The sequence below is a fragment of the Rhinatrema bivittatum genome, unplaced genomic scaffold (genome assembly GCF_901001135.1).
Source record: "Rhinatrema bivittatum unplaced genomic scaffold, aRhiBiv1.1, whole genome shotgun sequence".
In the NCBI taxonomy this organism is placed as follows: domain Eukaryota; kingdom Metazoa; phylum Chordata; class Amphibia; order Gymnophiona; family Rhinatrematidae; genus Rhinatrema; species Rhinatrema bivittatum.
The window spans coordinates 651805-668804 of record NW_021820281.1 but is presented as its reverse complement, the minus strand read 5'-3'; the positions used below and the strand labels follow the sequence as shown (position 1 = coordinate 668804).

At 47.3% G+C, this 17000-nt stretch overlaps 1 protein-coding gene across 1 annotated transcript; it reads left to right on the top strand.

Annotated features, from left to right (window-relative positions):
• Positions 1-4339: 4339 nt before the first annotated feature.
• Positions 4340-5338, top strand: LOC115081357 (olfactory receptor 1019-like). Its single transcript, XM_029585837.1, has one exon. It carries the CDS (start codon positions 4340-4342, stop codon positions 5336-5338), a length of 999 nt encoding a protein of 332 aa, XP_029441697.1.
• The last annotated feature ends 11662 nt before the right edge of the window (positions 5339-17000 follow it).

Sequence of the window (17000 nt, the reverse complement as noted above, 5' to 3'; positions counted from 1 at the left end):
GTAGGGACAGGTCCCGGATGTGGAGCGCTGTAGCTGTAGGTGAGACAAACTGAAGGGTTAGTACTCACTGAAGCAGAAGATGTTTCATTGGAATTCCTGGCAGGCAGACGTTGTTCAGAGACAGGCACCAGATTAGGGAGATCAGACCCTCAAGGAGCAAGTACCCGGTATCCCAAGATAGGTACCTGAAATAGAGCAGAAGGGCCCCTGAGGAGTGGGTACCCAGGTTAGAGTAGAATTATCCCGAAGGGCAGAGAGAGCTTCCTGCAACAGCTAAGAAGCGGCAGAGCATCTTAGACCAGAGGCATTCCAATCCTTGCTAGCTAAGTTTGTTAGCAAATGAAAGGCAGGCTAAATACCAGGATGTGTTGACATCACTCGGAGGGGACACCCCCAAGGTTCCTGCCATGATGTGAATATAGAAGTGGGTGGCATGCGCGCGCTCGCCCTAGAAGGCCATCAGGAAATCATGGTGAACGCCGTCACCATTGCCAATCCAGGGACACCGGAGAGAGCGGCATGAAGACGCGGTGGCAGCCATCTTCCAAAGGCTTGAGGAGAGAGAAGGAAGAAAGGTGAGGCACAAAGGTCAATGCCATCTAAGACCGATGGACACAACAAGCATTATGTAGGGGTAACATTGTGGAAAGTGGGTGACTGTTCTTCACCGGTCTTATTCTGCCAGAAACTACTGTTATCTGATTGATTCTGGGTTTTTGAATCCTGGATGTCTGATAAATCTGTGGGAATGGGGGTTGAGATACAGGTTGCTGTAAACTTTCGGAAGGGGGGGGGGGTGCCTGAATTTCACATGTTTAGTTCTACCAGAGCCCACTGTAAACCATTTTTTCCTGGGATTCTGTAACCTCTGTGGGAGATGGTTGACAGATGATGGATATTTTAAGGATGGGAAGGTTAATTGAAACTTGGCCAATTGCTCTCTTAGATGAATCAGCTCCATTTTAATTTTAGTCAAATCTAGAGCAAAAATATTGCTCTGTCACTGTGAAGAGGATTTTTTTATGTATGTGTCAATTTTGAATCATGTCGGGTTGGGTCGGTGTTGTTATAAACTGTCCTGACAAGCTCAGATAAGTGTTCGGTTTTATCTGCATAACCTATAAAAGTGAAAATATTTAAAATAAAAGTAAAAATGTAAACAATGTGGTTACCGATGATTACAAAAGCGGGAGCATAGTCAAAAGACAATGTGATTGACATGCATAGCAGCACTTTAATATGCTGCAGAACCCGAGCATGAGGCTTTTCAATTCTAGCACATGCAAAGTTTATAGGGTATCCACATGTCACACAAAAATATTAATTTTCAGCGATCCTATAACGGTGTTTTTGTATAGTTGAATTTTGAATGAATATCAATATTAATATCTTAAATTCAATACCTACACTCAATGTAGATCTAATAATTTCCAAAAAATCTTATTTGACTGTCTGGAAAAATATTTTATAGGAAGAGCAGAAGGTTTCATATAGAGTGTAGGTGTCCCTGCACCAATTTGTTGTTGGTTATAATCATTAACCTCCTGCTACCTCCGTATACGATTTTTTAAAAAAAGTTTTTTTGAAAAGCGTTTTCTTAATAAAGTCCCAAAATTTCAATGACATCCGTTATGTTGTTAATGCTAATCTGTGAGCGGAGAAAAATGAAACTTTGAATAAAATTTAATAAAGTTTGTAGTTTATACTTATGTTAAAGCGGGTACCTTCCGACTTCCTAAATGTTGGCTTCTTTAAATGATGAAACTGAATCCCAACACGTTCGTGTTTCAGACGAAAGTCTTTCTTCAAGGGAGTCTCGCAATAGATGTCAGCTGACGTGCCATGACATCTGTTTTGAGAAACGGAGCGGTAAAGAAGCAGTGAAAATGGCAACTTGATTTGAAGCACAATGTATTGAGGTAAACAATTCAAGTAGTTGGAGATTTCTATTGCGAGACTCCGCTGAAGAAAGACTTTCAAAATGGCAATGTTAAATTTCCATAAACTACTATTCCCCATCCTTTGTATAATCTGGGGATAGGCATCTGCTCTTGGTTACACTCGGAGCATATATTCTACCATATGCACACGACAGGGCTCCCTTGCTGCAGCTTCTCTGCCCAGGTGCCAGCTGGGTGAGGGCAGTGGCTGCTTGAGCACCTCTAATATTGTGAAAACTCCTTCACTGTGTCTTGGGAGGAGTAATTTGTGCTGAGTTTAGCATCTCTAATCATTTAGAAAAGTTGGCTCCTATGTTGCCTGCTATGATTTCAGATTTTCAGGCTCAGAGATCCTTTCCCAAAGGGACCCATGGAGAGTGTAAATGCCTCTTCCTGCTCAGGATGGAGCTGCTGCAGAACACGCAGTTACCGACCGAGTGAGAGCTCCTGCCAACAAAGATCATCACTGACAATACTGGAAATGACGAAGGCCTGGAGGTGAGGGATGTGTGAGGGATGTTTGTTATTAGCACACGTGGGGTTCTCATCTTACTAAATCTCTGTCACATCCTGCACTGCCAGGCACAAGAAGGGGACCTGAAAAATGGATAAGAGTTACCGTAAGACAGCACTATGTAAAGAACAGACAGGAGCAGACTATGGTTTCAGGTCCTTTCCCTAAAGGACTGACATTTGTGACATAGGCAATGTAGTGAGTAATGGATGGAGTAGAAAGGGAGCAAAGGGCTTTGCTTGCTAAAGGTTTTTTGAAAACAAGCAAACGATGAGACAGGAGCTGGAGGTGGAGAGAGCAGTTTGGTGAGGAAAGAGGGAAGAGGAGAAGGCATGAAGAAAGGAGGCAGTCAGATATCAGGTCTGTCCTGTGCATGATGGAAGAATACAGCAGTGAGAGCTGAGACAGAGGGTGGGACACTGGGGTACAGGCTCAGAAGTTTGATGTGAATTCAGAGAGTGTTTGGGAGCCAAACAGACGGACTCGAGAAGAGAGGAGAGAGAGAGAGTCAAAGCCTCTGACCTGAAGGAGCTTCGGACAGCAGCGTCCAGGACTGGCCGTACCGGTGAGCAGTGCTGTGGAAGAGATGGAGACGCCCTTTTTAAAGTGGAATTTATTCGGGGCATGGCTAAGTGATTTGGATCCTGGTCCATGCAAAGAGGATCAAAGTTGGTCACAGTAGAATCATGAGTTATGTCTGCTTAATATTGATAATTACTTTCCTGTTCCTTCAGCTTACGTTTTAATTGTACTTCCAAACTTTCAGCATTTTTCCTCTTAATTTCCAGTTAATTGAGTGTCACAGGATCTTTAAGAAGCATTTAAAAACATTCCTGTTTCAACAAGTGTTTGGAGCAGTTGATTAAGGTTAGATCAGGTCTTTTTTTACAGATGATCCATCTCATTATATGTTGTTTGTGGATTTTAAATTATGGATGCATATTGTAACTTGCCCTTGATGGTGGAGTGTGCGAGAAATAAATTTTTTTTATCATCATCATCATTATTAGATTTATTATTTAGGGTCTCCAGTTTTTGATCTTGTGCTGTGAGTCCTGAGCTAGCAGTGAATAAAAAATTATAGGCCAAGATATGTTGCAGAGAGCACTGCTTGTAAATCCTGCTTACATAATCTCTAAAGAGACAGCCTGTAGCCTAATATATGTAATAATTTTATCTTTTTTTAGCATAACAAATGCATTACAATATTATCTTTAAGTTCTCTCATCTGGCAGCCTATATAATATTCCAGTAGGGAATCTCTGTCCATGCACTGTCAATCTCAATGAGCCAATTATGTCCTTTCTGGATTTTGGGTGTGAGGTGGTCCACTAATCTGAAAACTCTTTCATCCCATACAGTATTTTATAAAAAATAACAGAACTACCAGCATTTCCTCCCTGGCCTGAGAGAGAACTGAGTGTCTCACTGGGGCTCTGTAACAACTGCATACTTTTAATTTCAGCATTTTGAGTTCATAGGAGTTAACCATTTAAGCTTCTATAGTTTGTAAAAGTAATTTAAGATTAATGTTTCAGGCTCTTCCATACAAGGTCCGCTAACACTTGCATAGCCTCTCTGATGCTGCTCTAATCCCCTATTACTCTCTTAGCAGTAAAAATGCATTCCCCCATTCTCAGTCATTCGCCGATTTCACAGCTATTTGCCAATCCATCACAACTCAAGACAATCTCTAAACCAAGAATATTGATCCCTTACTGGGCACAACTGACTCCCTGAGACTTTCATTACTGGTTAATTCTAATGCTTTTTCCTCTGATGTCTGATGCATAAAGCAAGCTGTATGTCTCCCTGGATCACCCCCTAGGAACATGCAATGATCTTATCTGTAATGACTTCATATTTTCCCTTATCTTTTCTCAGAATGCATGGAAAAGAAAATCTCACCATAGTGACAGAATTCATCATTCTGGGGTTTCCTGAATTCCCAGAGCTGCAAATCCCCCTTTTTATTCTGTTCTTACTGATTTACCTGATCATCCTGATGGGGAACCTCACTATTATAGCCCTGATGTGCCTGGACCCTCGCTTGCACACCCCCATGTACTTTTTCCTCTGTAACTTGTCCCTCGTCAATATTGCTTCCACCTCTGTCACGCTCCCCAAACTGCTGGACATCTTCTTAACAAAAAGACAACGTATCTCTGCAGGTGGGTGTTTTGCACAGCTGTATTTTTTCATAGTTTCAGCAAGTGAAGAATATATCCTTCTTACGGTCATGGCTTATGACCGCTACGTGGCGGTATGTCACCCCCTGCACTATGCTGTGATTATGAATCAGAGGCTCTGTCTGTTGATGACTGCAGCCTTATGGATTTTGGGGATTCTGTTTGGAGCTGCGTACATTGCCTTCCTACTGTGTTTCTCTTACTGTGGGTCCAATGAGATTAATCATTTCTTCTGTGATCTCTCGGCACTGCTCAAACTGTCCTGCACCAGCACCTTCCCCCTCGAATGTTTGATTTACATTATGGGAACTTTTGTAGCACTGCCTTGCATCATCTCAACCTTTGTGTCTTACATCTACATCATCTCCACCATCCTAAGGATCCATTACACAGAGGGGAGACGCAAAGCCTTCTCCACCTGCTCCTCCCACCTCACAGTCATTATTCTCTACTATGGGACAATGCTGTGTTCATACTTGAGACCGACGTCTACACAGTCCCTTACCCAAAACAAACTCTTTGCTGTCCTGTATAATGGTTTTATCCCTATGTTCAACCCCATGATTTATAGCCTGAAAAACCAAGAGGTAAAAAAAGCCCTAAGTAAACTTGTTGCTCAAATAATATTGTGCAGGGATCGGAAGAACTTTTTCTCTTCCTGTGACTGTAAAACCTCATGTTTCAGGAAAAAATAGAATAATATATGCCCTGCACATAAAACATATCTTCTTATTATACATAGAGGGGTAGATTTTAAAAGAAGCGCGATCAGCCTACTTTTGCTTGCGCATCAGACTCAAGCAAAAGTACGCTGGATTTTAGTAGATACGCGCGGAGCCGCGCGTATCCACTAAAATCCTGGATCGGCGCGCGCAAGGCTATCGATTTTGTATAGCCTGCGCGCGCCGAGCCGCGCTGCCTCCCCCCGTTCCCTCCAAGGCCGCTCCGAAATCGGAGCGGCCTCGGAGGGAACTTTCCTTTGCCCTCCCCTCACCTTACCCTCCCTTCCCCTACCTAACCCACCCACCCGGCCCTGTCTACACCCCCCCCCTTACCTTTGTCGGGGGATTTACGCCTCCCGGAGGGAGACGTAAATCCCCGCGCGCCAGCGGGCCTGCTGCGCGCCGGGCCGCGACCTGGGGGCGGGTACGGAGGGCGCGGCCACGCCCCCGGGCTGTAGCCACGCCCCCGTACCCGCCCCCAAAACGCTGCCGACACGCCCCCGGAACGCCACGACGACCGGGCCCGCCCCCCGACACGCCCCCGACACGCCCCCCTCCGAGAACCCCGGGACTTACGCGAGTCCCGGGGCTCTGCGCGCGCCGGGAGGCCTATGTAAAATAGGCTTCCCGGCGCGCAGGGCCCTGCTCGCGTAAATCCGCCCGGTTTTGGGCGGATTTACGCGAGCAGGGCTCTGAAAATCCGCCCCAGAACATAGAAATGATGGCAGAAAAAGACCAATGGTCCATCCAGTCTGCCCAGCAAGCTTATGGTAGGTTTTGCAATTATCAGTTTCCCTGACTGTCAAAATCAGGGCCATTGTTGGTTTCTGTTTGAGTCCAATTCCCCAGTACCTCCTGCTGTTGAAACAGGATCAATGATGGAGTTGTATCAAGAGTTTCAGGCTTATTGGTTAAGGGTAGTAACTGCCACCAGAAAGTTACCCCCATGCAGTCTTTTCTTCATTTCTATCATCTAGTCTTTAGGGATCCACAGTGTTTATCCCATGCCCCTTTGAATTCTTTCACTGTTCTCGTCTTCATCACCTCCCCCAGAAGGGCCTTCCAGGCATCCACCACCCTCTCATAAAGAAATATTTCCTTACGTTGGTTCTGAGTCGTCCTCCCTGGAGTTTCATTTCATGACCCCTAGTTCTACTGATTTCTTTCCAACAGAAAAGATTTGTGGTTGTTTGTGCATCATTAAAACGTTTCAGGTATCTGACGGTCTGTATCATATCTCCCCTGCACCTCCTCTCCTCTGGGGTATACATATTCAGTCTTTCAACCTCTCCTCATAAGTCATTTGATGGAGATCACCCACCAAATTGACTGCAGTTCTCAGCAATATATTCTGTTTAAACTGTTCACCTGATTTTTCAATGTATGTGTTGTTATAAATGTAAACCGGAGTGAAGGCCTCTACCAATACTTCGGTATATAAAAGACATATAAATAAATAAATAAATAAAATACATTTGTAGTTTGTTACTAAGCACAACCAAAACTCAAAGAGCAAAATGACTTACCTGTGTGCCTGTCCCCAAGCTGCACTGTCATATGCAGTCTGTCTATGTTTTCTTAGCATTTTTCAAGCAGAGCAGAAGGTGCCATAGCAGTGATTCTATTCATCCATCTGTTCATCTGTCTGGGGGCATCAAGGCTTCTACAATAATTCCCTGAGTGAGATTTGGTAATGATCTCTTTGAAAATGACTTCAGTCTGGTAAGGTTGCAGTCATTTGCACTGGAATTAAAATTGAAAAGTGCTAGAAAATCCATGCATAGCCTAGAATGGCTTTCAGCAATTCTATTTAATTTTAAAAAGACTTTCATGATGTTCTAAAACTTCACAGAGGTGCACAGTGGCTTCATACTTTAGTATCATCATGTTTCTCCTATAGATGAAGCAATAACAATTCACAATTAAGTAGATGTCAGGACAGAGCAAAGTTTACTCCCAAGAATGTCTGGAGGTGGGCAGAGAATGTAGGTGATGGAGGGGTGGTGGTTATCAAAGGGAGGGTAATTTTTATAAGAGCTCACCTAGCAGTAACATCAGGGTGTGGAATGCATTGTATATGCAGACTTTACTGAATATTTGTAAATGTTTATTTTGGAAATCCTCAGGTACATGCACTCACCTCAACATAAAATGTTACACAACTCCATGGAGGGCATAAATTCAGTGCAATAATTACTTGCATGCTTTTCTAAATCAAAGAGTGTATATGTAAGTTGCAATTCTGCCCCAAGAAGGCCTCTGATCATCGCACATAAAAGCAAGAACAGAATTGAGTTTTGTCCATAGTTCTACATATACTGAGTTCAGGTTAATTTTAGAACAGACATTTACATGAATAAAACTGGATATTATGCAAGTAAATGTCTTTCAAAATTACCCATGAAGAGTTTCTCCAAGTGCAAAGGTCGCTGAACAGAAAAGGACTTTTAATGGCCTGTGTGTGAATGACTCTGACTTTTGACTCCGTCCTCTCCAGTTCTCAGGATAACATCACTTTTATTACATGCTCTGCCACCATGAGGTGATGGGATCTGAGCTTTCATGACATGATCTCATTGGTCAGTAGAGCAATCACATAGCCAATGAGCTGAGAGCATTAGACAGATGGTTTCAGTCCCTGATGGGTCACATCCCGATCTCTGAATCCAGCTTCCCCTGTGCAACAGGTCCGGGTCCCATCAGCTGCTTCTGACCTGAAAACAGAGTAGATACAGGCTGGAAGAAAGAGCAGGAAGATACAAGAGCTCCATCTCTATTAGTTATCCTTTCTGAGTTTCATCATTGGCAATGAGGACTTCAACCACGATGGAGCATGTGGGGCTTCAGTAGCTCTCCCAGGTACTGCTCATCTAGCCTGGTTCATAAGTGGCCTTCCATACTTCAAGAGAAGAAGAAGCTTGCAAGTTGAGCTGAAACACGTCGGGTCATTTATCTGCAATGGGAAACTGCAGAAACTAATTCAATAGATCTTCCACATGAATTAAATGCACTAATTTTACTGAACTAGGGGTAATCAAGGAAAATAAATTTTTTGGTTTATTTTCGGGAGGTTTTTCCCCACGAATATCAATTCGTGGAACGTTTGATTTATTTTATTCTTAGGTGAAAACACCCCAATCTCACAAAACAATGAATATGGGGCCCACCAAGGCCTTCTGTTCCTCTCTACCTCACCTGGAAAAATGCCAGTGCCAAGATCCCTCCCGGCCCCCACTTACCCGGTTGTGTGGAAATCCACCAGAGATGTATAGGCCCAGGCTGAAGTCTCGGCCTTGCAAAGGCCAAGGATATGTCCAGAAGCCGGGTCCCAACATCTGGACCTTGGCCTAAATCAGAGCCTGAGCCCAGGCCCAGTGCTGCAGCCCAGCCCGGAGGCTGGGCTCCAACACCAGGGTCATGACCTAGATCCAGGCCTGATGCTGGAGCCCTGCCTGGAGGTAGAGTCCTGACAACTGATCTTTGGCCAGAACCCAGATCAGGACTCAGGCCCAATGCTGGGGCCTGACCTGGAGGCTGGGGTCATGCTGGAGTTAATTAATGCCGGTGAATTCACCCCAGCAGATGGCCCCATTTTGGTGTATAGCCTTGCCATTTTAAATGAATGTACATCTCTTCAATGAACTTATCTCACTAATAATCCTGAAATCTCTACATGAACTTTCTACATTTGGTATCAGGGAATGTGCTAATGAGCTTGTGCAGGAAGGACAATGTATTAGAGGATTTTTTTAATGGGGAGGGTAATTTTCCAAGGCATCTCTGCAGGTTAAGCTGTGCTCTATCTGCAGAAATGTCCTAAGAACATAAGAACATGCCATACTGGGTCAGAGCAAGGGTCCATCAAGCCCAGCATCCTGTTTCCAACAGTGGCCAATCCAGGCCATAAGAACCTGGAAAGTACCCAAAAACTAAGTCTATTCCATGTTACCATTGCTAATGGCAATGGCTATTCTCTAAGGGGCGGATTTTAAATGCCCTGCGAGCGTAATTCTGGCCGGATTTACATGCGCAGGGCCCTCGCGAACCGGCGCGCCTATTTTGCATAGGCCGCCGGCGCGCACAGAGCCCCGGGACGTGCGGAGGTCCCGGGGCTTCGTAAAGACCGGGAGCGTGTCCTGGGGGCGTGCCCGGGGTCAGTGGACGGTCCGAGGTGGGTCCGGTGGTGTGGCAAGGCTTCGGGGGCGGGCCAGGAGGGCGGTCCCGAATCCCCCGGCACTGCAGCCTGTGCTGGGGGATGACGAGGCGGCGCGCACAAGTTACGCCTGCTTCAAGCAGGCGTAACTTGTACAACAAAGGTAGGGGGGGGATTTAGGTAGGGCTGGGGTGGCTTAGATAGGGGAAGGGAGGGGAAGGTGGGGGGATGCGGAAGGAAAATTCACTCCGATTTCAGAGCAGCCTTGGAGGGAACGGAGGCAGGCTGTGAGGCTCGGCGCGCGCAGGCTGCCGATTTTGAGCAGCCTTGCGCGTGCCGACCCCAGATTTTAAAAGATACACGCGGCAAAGCGCGTATCTTTTAAAATCTGGCGTACTTTTGTTCACGACGGTTGCGCAAACAAAAGTACGCGCGCGCGTATTTTTTTAAGATCTACCCCTAAGTGAATAGCCTCTTATAGTATTGCCTGTCTGGCGTGCGGACAAAAGTGTGCACATAAGACCTGTATGTGCGTACCTTTACTCCCAGGTGGGGGAGGTATTCTTGGGGATGGGGTCAGGGCAAGATTTTTATTTACATGAAAACTTGTTATTTTGAAAAGAATGTATGTAAAGTTTTTTGGCAAAACTGAACACCACCCAAAAAGCAGGTGTCACTGCGTGGAGGTAGCGTTGTTGGGGTAATTTTGAAAGAGAAGTTAGGCATGTAGCTCCACTTAGAAAATGGATGCAATTTTTGTGGGGTGGTTACAAAATTACCCCTTAAAAACCTGGATTACCTTCTGAACTGACTGAATCGGCTGACATTCAGATTTGTTTGCCTTTCTCATCCGTGCGAATCCTCCACTTCAATCTTGACAGGGTTAGAAGTGATTTCCTTAGGTGAAAAGCATTTTAGCCATGTCAATTGGCCATCTGACACTTTCCCTCCCTCAGCATGGCTGAATGTCCAAGCATCCATGTGTCCAGTTTCCAAACTGTCCGCACCAGGTCAAATCCGTTGATGGTTTTGACTCTGTGGGCTTTTCAGTGGCGTCTAGGCAAACGTTTGCCTGGACGCCACAGTCTGCTTTATCTGCAGGTGCCTATTTTTCATTAAAATGAAATATGTAGATTTCAAAGTGATCTCCAGGCCCATTATTTCCTTCCTTTGATCTAAAGATGCCCCTGGGGAACATCCCCTCTCATGGCAGTCAAAGGTTCCTCAATTGTGCAAGCAGCCCCTCCATGTACATCACTTTACAAATTGTCCTCCAGGAGAATAATTTTATAACTCAATGCACATGCAGACTTTACTGAGGATTTTCAAAGCAAATTTATGCATATAAATTCCCTTTGAAAATCCTGCCTTAATTGGCTGGGCACAAACGGAATTGCCCACATGCAAGTTTATGCTTACTCCAATCTAGGTGCGTTAACTTACATGCAGACTTTTGAAAATACCCATGTACATGGGCTTATGAAAACTGCTACGATACATGCCACTTTTGCATGTGTAAATCATTTTGAAAATGACCCCCTTAATGTTTAACATTCTCTCACCATGGGTAACATTGAACCACTTTCTCTACTACTATTGTAATCACACACATATATAAGAGAAAAGTATACAATTTTATTATTTCAAATTTATAACAAATTTGGAAATTTGGAATAAAATGAGTTTCAGGCATTTTTTGGTAAAAATATTGTTCATATTATTGGAAGGTAAATGTGTCCCATTAGTTGTATTTGATCGGGTGATTCATTCTGAATTTGTTTTCTCAGTGGTTACCATCCCCCTGAGGAAGCAGATGTTCGTGAAACAAGGGCCGCTTGTTGGGGTTAAACCACAGTAAAAATATGCAGTTTACAAAAGGAAGAAGGAGGGTTGTCTACAAGTAATGAAGCCTACACGGGGCAGTCTGCCAGATGAAGATATATTGGAAAAAGTCTGTATTATTACTCAGTCATGTTGTGATATGAAAATATAAGCAAAAGCTGGATCGAGTTGTAAGTGGTTAATACCACAGGGAGTTCATATACCTGACTTTGTATAGGGTTAAAGAGAAAACTATGAATGTATAGACCTTTGGGTTCTGTGGCTCACTATTCCTTGTGTTAGTGTCACGATCAGGTCCCTCCACTCAGCATGCTGTGGGGCTTTGCTGGGCTTCAGGCCTCTGGCTTCGCTCCTATGACACGTCTTGTCCCCTTGCACAGCTCAGGCATAGCGCTGCTATGGACTCCTCACAGCCTCTAGTCAGAGTGCCCAGCCCAGTCCTGGCACTCCCAAGCAGTACACAGAAAAAGGATCTTAATCAATAAGGAGTTTAATGTGGTGCTGTAGCTCAGCGGCTGCAGCCTTATATTAATGCGGGGTTGTCCTTACAAGCCCCAGGGTACACAGCATTTAAAACACAATTCCCTTCCCGCCTGTCTCATACATCCATACAGCAATACAGGATTTACCATCCCCCAACCTCCTGGTTATTCCACCTCCATAGAGGAACAGCTGGAGCTTTCCTCTCCCCAGCTTACCTCCATCTCCTCCTCCAGAGACTCTGAGGAGCCGGGCTTTTGTGGCCAGGTCCACCACGGTGGCACGCTCTCTTCCTCAGCCTCCATAGATTCTGCTGAGTCATAGGGATCAGTCCCAATTTCCTCCACCTGTTCCTGCTCAGGCTCCAGCCAGGGGTCAGGTGTTGGTTCGGGGAACCTGGGAAGTGTAGTCTTTGCTACCTTCCTCAGCGCCCTCCGGTGGCTAAGTTTGGTACCACTAGCTTCTGCTCGGCTGTGTCTCAGCTGTTTCTGCCCTGGGCCAGGTCGTACTGCATCACACCCCCCCCCCCCCCCTCTTAAAAACCCTGGAACTCCTCACCCGAGTTCCAGTCTTCTCCCCCAACCGGGAAAGGAAATCAGCATTAACATGATCCCTACCAGCTCTGTGTCTAACCTCAAAGCGATAGGTTTGAAGGGTAAGATACCACCTGGTTAATCGGGCATTGGACTCTTTCATGACGTGCAACCATTTTAAGGGTGCATGGTCCGTCACTAACACAAAGGGGCGTCCCGCCAGGTGATATTTTAGTGTTTCAATAGCCCACTTAACGGCTAGACATTCTTTCTCAATAGTGGCATATTTTTCCTCATGGGGGTGAAGTCTCCTGCTAAGGTACAAGACCGGGTGTTCCTCCCCTTTGTCCACTTGGGAGAGAACTGCCCCCAACCCACACCCTGAGGCATCCGTCTGTAACAGAAATGGTAACGTGAAGTCAACCGCCTTCAACACAGGATCTCGGCACAAGGCCCGTTTAAGTCTCTCCACCCTCTCTACCTCCAGTGGGCCCCACCGCAACTTGTTTGGGGTCCCCTTCCTTAACATGTCATTTAAAGGGGTGGCCAGATCTGCAAAGTGTGGTATGAACCGTCTGTAATATCCAATGAGCCCTAAAAAGGCTCGGAGCTGCTTCTGGGTCTCGGGCAACGGGTAATCCCGAATGCACTCCACCTTATCCAGCAAGGGTTTCACCACCCCTCGCCCCACCAGATGTCCTAGGTATTTAACCTCTCGTTGGGCAATCCTACATTTAGCCGGGTTGGCCGTCAACCTCGCATCCCTAAGCAACTGCAGTACCGCTCTAACCCTTTTTAGATGTGATTCCCACTCAGTGGAGTATATAATGACGTCGTCCATATAGGCCGCTGTATATGCTATATGGGGGCGTAACACCAGGTTTAGGAGGCGCTGACAAGAAGCTGCAGCTCCTTGCAGTCCAAACGGCATACGCACGAACTGAAACAGCCCTGCTGGGGTAGCAAACGCTGTTTTCTCTCGCGAGGACTTGGCCAAGGGAATCTGCCAATATCCCTTGGTCAGGTCCAGGGTGGTTAAATACTGAGCCCGTCCCAGCCTCTCTACTAGTTCGTCAACTCGTGGCATGGGGTAGGCATCAAAAGTGGATATCGCGTTAACCAACCGGAAATCTATACAGAAACGTAAAGTTCCATCTGGCTTAGGCACCAGGACAATGGGGCTACACCAGGCGCTACTGGACTCTTCGATGACCCCCAGTTGCAACATCTCCTCAACCTGCCTTCTAACCTCATCCTGCATGGCTTCAGGGAGGCGATAGGCCTCCTCCTAACCACCTGTCCTGGCGGTGTTGTTATCTCATGCGTGATTAGCGTGGTTCGTCCTGGCAACGGGGAGAACACGTCTTTGGCCTGTTCAACTATCTCCTGTATTTGGGCTCTTTGCCTGGGAGTTAGCTCCTCTCCTATCGGGACCTCAACTTTTTTACTAAGTTCCCTTACTTGTGGACCTAAATCCACCTCTTCCTCGGATATCGTATCCGCGGACATACTTTGCCTCTCTACCCAAGGTTTCAGCAAATTGACGTGGTACACCTGGGGTCGCTTAAGTCCTACCTTGACTTGATAATTTAGGGGCCCCAGGCGCCTTAAAATTGTCCCTGGGCCCTTCCACTTGGCCAAAAGTTTGTTAGGGGACGTAGGCACCAATATTAAGACCTGATCTCCCTCTTGAAATTCCCGGTCCCTAGCCCCGCGGTCGTAGTAGGTCTTCTGCCTTTCTTGAGCCTGCTCGAGATTTTCCTTGGCCAAACCCAGGGCAGTCTCAGCATGCTGCCTAATACCCCCAATGTAACTTATGATGTCCTGAGGTTGCGCCTCAGCCCCTGTCCACTGCTCGTGTATGACATCGAGCAGACCCCGGGGTTGTCTCCCAAAAATAAGTTCAAAAGGTGAGAACCCTGTGGAAGCTTGGGGCACCTCCCTGGAGGCAAACAACAAGAATGGGATGAGGCGATCCCAATTACTAGCATCTTTTTCTAGACAACTGCGCATCATGGACTTCAGGGTTTGATTATAGCGCTCCACTAACCCATCAGTCTGGGGGTGGTACGCTGAGGTTCGTATATGTTTAATGCCGAACTGGGCCCATAGGCCTGCTAATTCCCGGGACATAAAATTGGTACCCCTGTCTGTCAGTAGTTCACGTGGAAAGCCGAACTGGCAAAATATCCTTATCAACTCCGGGGCTACCACCCTTGCCCCAGTAGACCTCAAAGGGATGGCCCACGGAAATCTGGTCGCGTAGTCTAATACCACGAGAATATACTGATGACCGCGTTTACTTTTTTCTATCGGTCCAATGATGTCTACCGCTACCCGATCCATTGGTTCATGTACTACCGGCACGGGTACCAGGGGTGCCTTAGGGGGGGCCCTTGGGGCGACCAACTGACAGTTGGGGCACGAGCTGCAAAACTTCTTAACTGTGATGTAAATACCTGGCCAGAAGAATTGCCGCTTGACACGGGCTAAGGTGCTATGCAGGCCTAAGTGCCCGGCCAGGGGATGGTCATGCGCCAGTGACATGACTTCGGGTTGAAACCGTAGGGGCACTAACAGTTGTTTATGCGGTCCCTGTCCCTGCAGTCCTTCCTCTACCCTGTAAAGTAATCCCTTCTGGACCATAAAGTAGGGGTATATCATAGCCTCTTTATTAGCAAGCTGTTGTATAGATACTTTAGCCTTTTCCCAGGCCACCTTCAAGGCTGGGTCCTTAACCTGCTCCTCTTTACTCTGGGAACTGTGCTAGCAGGGAGCCTATCATTTCTTTAGTGAACCCCACGTCCTCACCTTCCTCTGGGCCAGTCTGTCTCCTCTTCTCCCTCTTTCTCTCCGCTCGGGGCTTACGACTAACCCCGGGAGTTTCCACCACCTCCCCCTCCTCAAAGGGAAAAATCTCTCCTAGAGGGGGTTCATGCTCACGTACCTCTTGTGTCTGGGCTTGGGCTCTTGTGGTTATCAAAGTTTGCCTGCCCGCCAACACCTCCGCGAGGTGCCTCCACTCTCTCCCCAAAATGAGGGGAACCGGCAATCCTTCCACTATGGCTATCTCTACGATGTCCTCATGGGTTCTCCAACGTACCAGTACCTCATGTACCGGGTACCTAACGGCCGTACCATGTACACATCGTATCACCACCTCCCCTTTTTGGGCTTGGGGCATCTTGAGTCCCAAAGCCACAGCCAGTTTCTTAGAGAGCAGCACCTGATTAGTGCCAGTGTCTATTAAGGCCTGCACTGGCTGACCATTAACCTGAACCTGCTGAAAATAGGGATTCGGGTCTCTGGATACTGCTTCCTCCCTTCGCTCCGGTGGGTGGGCATATGCGGTAGCTAAGCGTGGACACTCCCTTTTGAAGTGCCCAGCTCCCCCACAATGGAAACATCGCCCTGGGGCCGGCCTTACCCCCGCCTCCCGTTCTGGGCCTGTCTCTTCCTGCGGTCCACCCCTTCCACTGAGCACCTGTAAGGGACCTCTCTGATTCCTTGCAACCCCTTGACTACCTGCCTTGCTCAGACCTGGTCCTTTAGACCCTTTCTCTTTGTTGGAGGATGTGCCACCTCCCATAGCTGCTTCTGCCTCCAAGTATCTCTCTGTATTCACTATCGCCCTCTCGAGCCCACTTGCTCCTTGGCGAATCACCCAGCTCCTCATTGGAGGTGGTAGTGCTCCTATATACTGTTCTAGCACTATCAGCTCCATGAGCTTAGTCACCGTTTTCCCTTCGGGTTCTAGCCATCTATATGCGAGGTCCTTCAAATGCTGGGCCAGGGCCCGAGGTCTGTCTTTCGGCTGTAACCAGGTTTCCCTGAATTGGCGCCGATACCAATCCTGGGTTATACCCAGTCGGTCCAAGATGGCTGTCTTCAGCAAGGCATAGTTCATGGCCTGCTCCGGGGCCAAAGCCCTATAGGCAGCTTGGGCCTCGCCCGTTAAACAAGGGGCCAACCGGGCAGACCATTGTTCTCTGGGCCAACCAGCCACACTAGCCACCCGTTCAAATGTGACCAGGAAGGCCTCAGGGTCATCCCCTGGACCCATCTTCTCTAGGTGGATACCGTGCATGAGGTCCATCCGGCCTACTCCGCCAGTCCCAGTCATCGGGTGTGGGGTACCTGCTGTTCCAGTAGCCTGCTGGGCTGCCCAGAGCTGGGTGACCTTGCGCTGCTCCTCCAACATCTGGATCAACGGGAGCTGTTGCTGCTGCTGGTGATCCATCATGCGCTGAATCATGTGCTGCAGGGCCTCTTGCTGCTGCTGCATCTGGGTTGCCATCCATTTTAGCACTTCCTCGGACGCCATGCCAGAAACTAAAAGTGGCAAGACTTTTTTTTTTTTTTTTTCTGTTTTCCCCCGGCTTCAGCGAGCAATCCTGCCCCGACGCCCTCCTTCACCTTTACCTTCACTAGGTCAGTAGAAGCACAGGTAGTTGACCGCTGGGTCCGCCCTCCAGTCAGCGAGTTTCAAGGATCCCACTGCTGCCACCATTTGTCACGATCAGGTCCCTCCGCTCATCATGCTGTGGGGCTTTGCTGGGCTTCAGGCCTCTGGCTTCACTCCTATGACACGTCTTGTCCCCTTGCACAGCTCAGGCATAGCGCTGCT

Excerpts from the sequence above, each read along its gene's own strand:
- LOC115081357 (XM_029585837.1), top strand. The coding sequence starts at position 4,340 with ATGCATGGAAAAGAAAATCTCACCATAGTGACAGAATTCATCATTCTG.